The following is a 10,862-nucleotide window of genomic DNA, read 5'->3' as shown; positions in this document are numbered from 1 at the left end:
CACTCCCTCCAAACATGACCACCGACCTGAGCCAATCACTCCCTCCAAACATGACCACGACCTGAACCAATCACTCCCTCCAAACATGACCACCGACCTGAACCAAATATTCCCTCCAAATATGACCACCAACATGAACCAAATACTCCCTCCCAACATGACCAATAACCAGAACCAAACATTCAATCCCAACATAACCACTTGATCCAGACAGGCTGTCAAAATGACAAACAATTTAACACTGTAAGGCTCCAATACCATGACCAACATCAACGTCAATAATCTATCATTAGTAAGACCCTTTTCTTGTTTAAAAATGGAAATAATAACTATTTTGACTGCTTAAGTGAAACTAGCTTTTAAAAGATGAAAATTACTCTTAGTTATCTTGTATACCCAGCATTTATGGGGTTTTTTTCAGTTTAATTTGACTTCTTGTTTACTGCAGGGCATTACTGGCCTCTCTCGAGACAGCAGTGTAAGAGATCACTCCAGTTACTGAGCAAGCTAATTTGGGCTAATGAAACTACTGCTTTAGTGTATCAACTAAAGGTTTTGGACTGAATGGCAACATTCACTTCAATGGTTTTGTTCCATCAACATGTCAAATTGTATTCATCACCAGCAACAGTAATTTACTTAGCCTTTTTCCAAGAAAAAAAAATGACAGCAACATAATTTACATAGGCAAAATAATTGTAAGCCTAGTCAAATCAACTGCACAACCAAGTTCATTGTGGACAAGAAAAATACTATAAGCAGACATTTGTAGAAATAAGCAAATACGATATGTGTCTTTGTTGTAGGTGATTACTGATTAGTAGATTTTTGTAGGTGGAAAATGAAAACACATAATGACGGCCTGTTAGTTTTCATGCCGGTATAAACGCAAACCTAGTGCACTTCCTCACATGTTTTGTGTTTTTCTGAGTAAGCAATTTGCGAACATTTACATTTAAATGTTTTATTTTTTTTGAGATTTCTAAACAAACACAAAACAATCATCCAGTTAAAGTAATTTAAGTGAATTTTAATATGTGCAATTAATCAGTAGCTTAATTCAGTAGCAGGATCTGTTAAAATTACCAACATTTAAAATTTGACAATTAAAAAAAACAAGATCAAACATGCATGATATACGAGGTGGTCAGTGTTGTCAAAACTATATATACACATGAACATGAATCCATAACATACAATATTGATAAAATAAAACTTCAGGAAATGAGAATAAGTAAAACAAGTTCTGTTTATGAAGCAAACAGAGCAGAAGATGTAGATGCAACAATAATGCTAATATTCGTATTTTAAAGAGTTTTTTTTATTTTTTATGATAGCCTTGTGTCATCTAGAAACATATCTTCTCATGTTGGACGGTGTTTGTGTGCTTTCAGGTGGTTGTTAAAACAACAAAATGCAAATGTCTGTTGATCTTGAGAAGTCTGTAAGATTGGAAATAAAAACTACTTTAAACATGTCAGGTGCAACACACAAGATGGAAACAACATGCAGTATAACAGATAAAGACTGGGAAAACGATCATATGAACTATTTCTGTGGTACCGTTATGATGTGTGTGTGTGTGTGTGTGTGTGTGAGATTTTGGAACTTGACAACTTCAGTCATTCATTCACTTCAAAAATTCACCCTTGGTGTTTCACTGAAAGAAAGTCGTACATGGTCATACAGGTTAAAACAACATGGAATGATTTAAGTAAAAATGTGATGCACTGAATTTGAATACCAAAGTGAATACAAACCTTAATGCAGTTCAGGAAGATTGTCATCTCTCTCTCTCTTTCTCTCTCTCTCTCTCTTTCTCTCTCTCTCTCTCTCTCGCTCTCTCTCAGGAGAAGTGGCAAAAGCCATTTGGCACACCGTTCCAGTTTGGTGGATTCTGCTATTGCTGTTTACACCTAGCATTTATGTATGTCATGTATGTCAACATGAAATTTATACCTTGATAAAATGCTTTTTGTTAAAATAATAATAATAATAATAAAATCCTGGTCTGTTTTTTCTAGCTCTAGTCAGGAAGAAAAGAGGGAGGAGAAACAGGATCATGTGATTCTGATATAAAGTTAAACACGTCTCTCCCAGGAGCAATGTTCATTCAAACCTCCTCAAAGGAAAGCAGAAAGAATAGAGACATGTTTGAAATGAAGATGATGGTTTTCTACAAGAGTCTGTCACTTTTACTGGGTAAGTCAAACATACAATCTGTTTAATATCTTGATCATATGATCTATACGATGTGTTTCTAGCTTTATCTTTCAGAGACAAAACTGAATGTGTTGTTCTTGATTAATGTGATATAAACCAGTGTTTCCCAACCTGTTTTTAGCCGTGGCACAGTTTTGATAAGTGAAAAAATCCCACGACACACCACTAAGCACTGTAATATAGCAAAATTGCACAAACATGCATTGCTTCAAATGGCATATAAAACCCGGATATTATATTAAAAGTAATACTCATATTTAATGTGAAACTTGAGCTTAAGTCATGTAGGAACACAAGGTCATAGAAAGCTTTATGTCATTGGTGATGATAAAACAAATGTACATATCATTAGTGTTTGGCATCAGACAGCCTCCACCAGGGCTATACATTACTGTACCTTCATGTAGCTCAAATAGTAGAGCATGGTGCTAGCAACTGCAAGGTCATGGGTTTGATTTCCAGGGAAAGTAGGAACTATAAATGTAAATGGTTACATATAGGAGAATAGACACCTTTGTCTTAAAATACCCACCTGCTCTCTTGACACTTACCACATCCTGTAAATGCAACTGCAGACCTGTCTTTAATTTCCCATTCAGAGGTCAACAACAAATCTCTGTAAGAACTCAATAAGAACTTTACATTAAATTGTGTATATCTGTCCGTCATTAGAATGGCCACATCTGAGGCAGCAAGTGTATCACGTTTTCATCAACTTACAGGTTATACATTTTATTGTAACTATATGGGTTCTTAGTTTTTTGTTGTTGAATAAATTTGGCCAAAATCTCATCATAAAAGATGAAGCGCTATGCACAAGATATATAAAATTAACCTAGACGGCAAATGCTAAGAGTCTTCTCTGCTCTTCAAACACAGAATAATGTTAGTTTTTATATGCATAGTGTTTTTTGAGTAAAGAAAAGCTGTACTTATTCAAACATCAGTTCTTTATTTACCCTTGCATTGCGAATGAGCAAATATCTGTCTCCAGACTGTGCGCAGCACTTCATTCTGAATGGAGGCGGGACTGGAGTTATGAGGTTTCGCTGACAGTTTGAGGATCCAATGGCGTTACGAGGTTTAGTCACAAGCTCTTCTGAATACTTTTCATTGGTTAAATATTTGTAAAACCCACAAATAGACACGAAGATGATCAATAGCATTGTTTTAAAATAATAATAATAATAATAATAAGGAAATATAATACAGATTAAAAAGTTTCGATAATTTTCCATGGCATACTTGGTTGGGAAACACTGATCTAAACACCCATAATCAATATGCTTTTACTTGAGAAGCTAAATTGTGTAAGACGGTTTATGGAGCCCCTAAAGGGATATGATGGTGGAAAAAATACTGGGTGTGAGGGAAAAAAAATAATAATCTTTTGTGTTCTCTCGCAAAACAAGCTTTGAGTTCGGACAAACACTTCCAGTTTACTTTACAGCTTGCAGTGGTTCATACAGCTCCGTACGTTCACAGTGTAGCAGTTCATAGTTTTATTTTGAACCTGGACTCAAGTATAAAGAAATACAGTCAGTATTTAAGTCACGGTTTACATTCTAAAATTCTTAATGTGGTATAATGTACGCTACTAAAATAGCGACATTGGAGGACCAAATTCAGTAGCCTACACACTAGGGGTGTCGCAATATACCGGTATTGACGATAATCGTGATATTCAAAGCATGAAATGTCGACATCGCGTTAATTTAGGGTATGACAATATACCGGTATTGGTGATAACCACAATATTTAAAATGAATAGGACTCTTATGATAACACGACATGTAAATGCTCCAGCGCTAGTACCTGGTTGACCTCCCAGGTGGCAGTATTGCGCTTTAACGCTGACACCTGTCAAACAAGAAGATGGCCGTTCTAGGTCCGCATTAATACTAAATTAGCAGGGCCATGAATTATTTTACCAATCTCCTTGCTACGTTTCTGGACTTTGATCGTGGTAATTACATTGCTGTCTTTAGGAGGGTCAGAGAACTCTCAAAATGCATCAACAGTAACTTAATTTGTGTTCTGAAGATGACTGAAGGTCATTACGGGTTTGAAACGACATGAGGCTGAGTAATGTTGAGTAGTTCATTTTTGGGTGAACTATCCCTTTAAGTATTTTCTTTATAATGGTGTTATGGGAGAAAAACGCTTAATGTTATCATACTCTGGGTTCAACTGCTTGCTAGTACATATATCTTTTAATAAACTGTATACCAAATTTTGCCTTTTTATATCGCTATCTTCTTCTACGTTGTGCATTTTCTTTATAACAGTTTTCTGTAGGGGAGAAAAAGCTTAACATGCGTTTTAGAATGTTGCGTTCATATTCTGGGCTACTCTGCTTGTCTCTAAATAGTATATTATTAATAGTAAAATTATTAATAAGGTTATTGATATTAATAGTGTTATTATTATTAATAGTAATTACTAAGGTGTGTAAGCTACTGAATTTGGTCCTCCAATGTCACTGGTTTAGTAGCCTACATTCAGCATTTTAGAATGTACACTGTGCTTTAAGCACAGAACCATTGTAAGCTGTAAGTGTTTGTCCGAACTCAACTGGTTTTGCGAGAGAACACAAACATTTTCATTTTTAATAAACATTTTTTTAACTCCAACCCCATTTTTCTCCCACCACCATGTCTCTTTAGGTGCTCAGTAGAATTTTACCCAACTAAGTGTAAATCTAACAAAACATCTCGGTTCCGTATGTAACCCTCGTTCCCTGAAGGAGGGAACAGAGACGTTATGTCGACTGACGTTGGGGGTCTCACTCAGGAGCTTTAGAATAAAAGACCAATGAGAATTGGCGAGTGGACTTTGCATACCAAGCCACTCCACCGTACATATGGGTATGTAAGATGGCGGCGTGCATCCACTCATTCAGGTTTGTGCTTCAGAGCCGAGATGTAACCCGGCATTCAGCGAAGTTCAAGGTTGTGGCATGAGGAACGTAACGTCTCTGTTCCCTCCTTCAGGGAACAAGGGTTACATATGTAACCGAGACATTCCCTTTCAGTCAGTCACGTTCTACGTTACGTCAACTGACGTTAGGGGTCCCTGTGGAAGACGCCACAACCCGAACTGTGTCACGTAAATTGAGGATGCAGATGCTGACAGGCAAGCGTGCCAGAACAAATGTATCTCAAATCGTAACCTTCCCAATGCCCTGTAAGCCAGATAAGCGGGCCCACCAGGGGTGCCAGAGATTTTATCGGCAACCGTTAGGGGGGGTGGAGCACAATGACAGAATCATGTGAAGAACTTGGAAATTAAGGAATCAAGGGGACACGGTGGAATCCAACCATGGCAGAAAACATCAATGCCAGGTCTGGAGAGAAGAAGGCAACTCTCCACCGGACACAGTGACAGACTTCTATGCCAAGTCTGCAACTGGGAGGCAGCGGAGGACCCAGAGTTCACCTGCAGGGAACAACTGGAAAAAAGCTGTCCTTCTGCTGGCCTCCAAAGAAGACAAAGAGCTGCTTGGAGCACCTGAAGCTCTGGGTGTGTTCCACATAAATGTGCAAGTCGCGGACAGGACACAGCAAAGCAAGGGCCGGGTCTGCCTCCTCCGAGAGCAGCGCTTGCAGGCTCACCACCTGGTCTCGAAAGGGAGTGGTGGGAACCTTGGGCACATAACCAGGCCGGGGTCTCCCAAACTTAAGGTACGATTTGTTGACCGAGAATGCCTGCAGGTCCCCCACCCTCTTGATGGAAGTGAGCGCAATCAGGAGCAAAGTCTTGAGAGACAGATGTTTTAGCTCAACTGAATCAAGCGGCTCAAAGGGGTCCCTCCATATTCCCAAGAGAACCACGGAGAGATCCCAAGAGGGGATGAAGTGTGACCTAGGAGGATTTAGTCTCCTCGCACCTCTCAGGAGCCTGACGATTAGGTGATACTTCCCCAGAGACGAACCATGCACTGCATCGTGGTGAGCCACAATGGCAGCAACATACACCTTCAAAGTGGAGGGGGACAGCCTCCGCTCCAGCTTTTCCTGCAGGAAGGAAAGCACCACACCAACCGAGCATCTCTGAGGGTCCTCTCGGTCCTCTCGACCCCACTTCAAAGCATAGGCCTGCCTCATAGAGGGGGCTCTAGCTTGAGTGATAGTATCTATCACAGCCTGAGAAAGGCCAGAGAGGTCTACCGTGTCCTGTCCAGAAGCCAGACATGCAGGTTCCATAGATTGGGTCACCAGATCCCTGTGCTCACATAACAGATCTCGCGAATGAGCTAATATAAGCCAGTCATCGAGATGAGGATCCGGATGCCCGTCTCCCAAAGTGGGGACAGGGCATCCTCTGCTAGTTTAGTAAAAAATGTGGGGAGACAGGGACAGCCCAAAGTGGAGGGCTTTGTACTGATAAGCACAAAGGCAAACCGAAGAAACAGTCTGTGTTGATGTAGAATTGAGACATGAAAGTATGCGTCCTTCAGGTCGATAGCTGTAAAACAATTCTGGTGTCGAACGCAAGAAAGAATGCGCTTCTGCGTCAACATCTTGAACTGAAGGCTGTGTAGGGACCGGTTCAAGACTCGCAGATCCAGGATTGGCCGTAACCCACCGCTCTTCTTGGGTATGATGAAATAAGGACTGTAAAATCCCAAATTCATCTCTGCTGTAGAGACAGGTTTTATTGCGTCCTTTGCCAACAGGACCGGAGTTGGGACAGATGTTAAAAGAATGCCCCTGAACCTGGGAGGGGGCCTGGCGAACTGAATCGCGTAGCCAAGCCGGACCGTTCAGATAAGCCAGCAAGATGGACTGGGCAGCACTAACCATGCACCTAGCCTCTGTACAAGCAGAATCAACAGAGTGGTTATCAACGTACCCGCGGTGGGGCAGCTGTGGAAAGAAGGTGGCTCAACCCGGGAACCGAAAGAAGTAGAGACGAGCTAACCTGATCCTCCCAGTCCCGCGGAGAAGTCAGTGGAGTGCGAGGAAGCAGCACGTCCTGCAACTCCAAGGTGTTGAGAGGTGAATTCATGCCCCGAGTCTGAGCGTGAGGAAGCAGAGCGTCGCTCACAATCAGAACCTGGCGTGATAGACCCAGAGATGAGGGAAATTGCTCTTTTACTTAGAAGGTGGGTACTGCTGACCCAGAGGTCAGCAGTGACAGTGGTGGAAAAAGCCCCCGGTTCTCCCCCGGGGGTGGGGGCGGTCAGCAGTGACAGTGTCCCCAAAAGAACAGTTCCTGTCATCCCTGGGTCGCCCGTCTCGGGGACGTTTCGCAGTAATCTGAGAAGACTTAGTGGCACCCCAAGAAGCAGGCTGCACCCCCTTTCTGCAGCCAGCTCGATGCCCCTGATGGGGGATTAACTCCTTTGGTTTTTCCTGGGGCGAAGCAGGTGTTGAGACCTGGCTCCTGGCAGCCTGGGGTTCGAAGAATCACGCTGGGGCAAGATGTGCTTGATGGCCTCTGTCTGCTTCTGGACTGCCGAGAAATGCTGGGCAAAGTCCTCGACAGTGTTGCCGAAGAGGCCGGCCTGGGAGAGGGGGGTGTAGAGAAAGCAAACTTTGTCAGCATCACACATCTGTGCCAGGTTCAGCCAGAGATGGCGCTCCTGGACCACCATAGTGGACATGACCTGACTGAGGGACCGCGCCGTGACCTTCATCGCTCGGAGAGCAAAGTTGGTCGCCATACACAGTTCCTGCATCAACCCCGATTCAGGACTACCCTGATGCAGCTTTTTCAGTGCCTTGGCCTAGTGAACCTGCAGGATGGCCATAGCGTGCAGGGTGGAGGCAGACTGGCCTGCAGCGATGTAAGTATTGGCAGCCAGTGCTGACGGCAGCTTACAGGCTTTGGACGGGAGGTACACACGGTTCCTCCAGGTGGCAGTATTTTGTGGGCACAAGTGCACCGCAACCGCACGCTCCACATGGAGAACATCAACGTACCCCCTGGCCACCACACCATCGAGGGTAGTGAGGAGGGAAGAGCTCAAACGTGATAGAGCGGTGTACGGGGCTATCCACGTTTTGGTGAGCTCTTCATGAACCTCCGGGAAGAAAGGCACTGGGGAAGAACGTGGCTGGGAGTCACGTCCGGAGCCAGGATACCAATCGTCGAGCCTCCAGCGCTTGGGAGAAGGTTGAGAATTCACCTCCAGTCCGATGTTTTTGGCCGGCCCCGGAGGAGCATGGCCGTGAACTCATCCTCGGACTCCGACTGAGCAGCCGCAGCGGCGGGTGGGCTGTTCAGCAGAATATTTGGCTTCCGAAGGTGATAACCTTTTCTGATGCACTGATAGACATCTTATCCTCTTCCGGAGCTCCGAAAGAGACACTGGGTCCACCGCAGGATGAACCGGCGCCATCTGCCGGGAGCTCAACAGGGCTACACTGGGAGGGGCCAGAATTTTGTGGGGGCTGGCCTGATGGCGCATTCCTGACCATGATCCTCAGGACACTCTTGTCCCTAACCAATGCAGCCGCAGAGTCTTTACGACCCGACAGACTGGGCTGGGTAGAGCCCAAGGGAAGCCTCATTATGAATGAGATCTTAGCGTAGCCATGGACATGCGCTCACAATATGGGCATGAGACATCCATGAACGCCGTCTCAGCATGCTTACGGCCCAGACAGGTGAGACAGTGATTGTGACCATCGTCAGAGGTAAGGAAACTACCACACCAAGAAGTACATGGTCGGAAAGACATCCCGACAACTGTGCTTGCTGTAGGAAATTGCTTGTTTAGGCTGATTTGTCCAGGGAAGGACAGCGGCACTTATCTGTACGCAACGGGGGGATCTCTCCGCTGAAATGCAAGAGAAGGAAGATTCTCCGCAGCCGAGAACTCCTGCAGCTTGTAGATAGTGAAGATTCCTTTTCTTCTTTTAGAAAGCAGTGCTCACGATGCGATCGGCTCAAAAGCAAAAATCTGAATGAGTGGATGCACGCCGCCATCTTATATATCCGTATGTACGGGGGAGTGGCTTGGCATGCAAATTCCACTCGCCAATTCTCATTGCCCTTTTCTTCTAAAGCTCAGAGGTGATTGGGGCTCCTGAGTGAGACCCCCAACGTCAGTCGACATAACATCGAACGTGACTGACTGAAAGGGAATGTAAGTTTCTAGTCATACGAAAAATCCATTTAAATTTCTACATACTGAGCATCATTCTGTTTCTCATTTCATTTCAAGGGTTTTTCTCAGTTCAAACGAAGGCAGGAAGAGAAGGTGAGACTTTGTCAATTAAACACTATTACATCTTTTGTCAGTGAGTTTGTGCTGCTTTTAAACATTTTCCAGGCTCTGCAATGTAAATATTACAGAAACATGGTGAATAAACTTAAATAGCCCAGCAGGACAAATTGCAGTTTATTATTTATTTTACTAAGTATGATTGATGGAAGTTTGAAAAATTACAATACTATTCCTGAAATGCTTATTTTATTTCAACTAAAACTGGCTGCTGTTCGAATCTTTCCATCCAAGTTGACAGAGAAATCTCAAAAAGGTTTGCTACTGTGCAGCATGATGTAAAATTGAGGCATAGGCAAAAATCATGCAGATTGAGTCCTGCAGATGTTGACTGATAACCATTCGAAAGTGTTCATGCAATATTGAAGATCAACCCTCCTAACAACATCTCAGTGACTCAAGATTATTGACTGTGAATTTTTCTAACAAACTTTTGAAATCTGCAAGAAAGCAGCAATGAGAAACAGTCAATGAAAGTACAAAACACAAAAAGAGCGCAACTTAGAGTGAGAGATTGAGAAGAGGGACCAAACATAAATAAACTGGGTGGAAAAAATCCACAGTAAATATTTCCCGCTTCTCTCCAAGCATTTGTCTCATATACATCACCTTTCAAAACCTTAGTAAAAATCTTTTATCTTTTGTTCATCAATGCTGCATACAGTATATTTGATTAAAAGATCACTAAATTGTTATTTAAAATCACTATTTTCAATGGTAATATATCGTAAAATGTAAGGTATACTTGTGATTCAAACCTGGATTTTCAGCATCGTTCAAAAGAACAGCCTTTATATGAAATATACATTTTTGTTACATTATGGATGTAATTACTATCATTTTGGATCAATTTAATGCATCCTTCCTGAATAAATGAATACATTTTTAGTGACCCCAACTTTTGAATGCTTTTTACAGTACTTATTTCAAAGCAGCTTCACAGAAATTTATAATTTTCTTTATATTTGTTCTTTATACAAATTCCAATCAAATTGTAATTGAAAGTAATCTTTTTCCATTAAAAATATTCCAGTGAACATAGCAACATGGGGCACACCTGTTCAGTCGACATTAGCTTACAACTGGTATGCCCAAAACGCTCTGGATGGGTTGAGCTCCACCTGTACTCATACAGATGCACAGAGTGACCCGTGGTGGAAGCTGGACCTGCTGAAGACGTACAGCGTGAACAGCGTGACCATCACTAACAGACTCGACTGCTGTAGCACCAGGATTAACGGGGCAGAGATTCGGATTGGAAACAATTCTTTAGATGTTTTCAGCAACCCAGTGTGAGTCTCTTTGACATTCTTATATAGTTGCAGATTCTGGTCATTTGGTCAGTAACTTTATAATATATATATATATATATATATATATATATATATATATATATATAAAATTT

At 42.5% G+C, this 10,862-nt stretch overlaps 1 protein-coding gene across 1 annotated transcript in view; it reads left to right on the top strand.

The window, feature by feature from the left end:
• The first annotated feature begins 2,159 nt into the window (after window positions 1-2,159).
• The window catches only part of LOC107571151 (fucolectin-1-like), a 14,951-nt gene continuing 6,248 nt past the window's right edge, over window positions 2,160-10,862 (top strand). The window contains exons 1-3 of the mRNA XM_016257442.1: window positions 2,160-2,202; window positions 9,398-9,433; window positions 10,491-10,749. Of these exons, the coding sequence (XP_016112928.1) occupies window positions 2,160-2,202; window positions 9,398-9,433; window positions 10,491-10,749 (338 nt within the window). The remainder of the gene's footprint in view (window positions 2,203-9,397; window positions 9,434-10,490; window positions 10,750-10,862) is intronic.

Source organism: Sinocyclocheilus grahami, unplaced genomic scaffold (assembly GCF_001515645.1).
Source record: "Sinocyclocheilus grahami isolate Dianchi unplaced genomic scaffold, SAMN03320097.WGS_v1.1 scaffold1555.1, whole genome shotgun sequence".
In the NCBI taxonomy this organism is placed as follows: Eukaryota; Metazoa; Chordata; class Actinopteri; order Cypriniformes; family Cyprinidae; genus Sinocyclocheilus; species Sinocyclocheilus grahami.
This window is presented reverse-complemented; position numbering and strand designations above follow the sequence as displayed.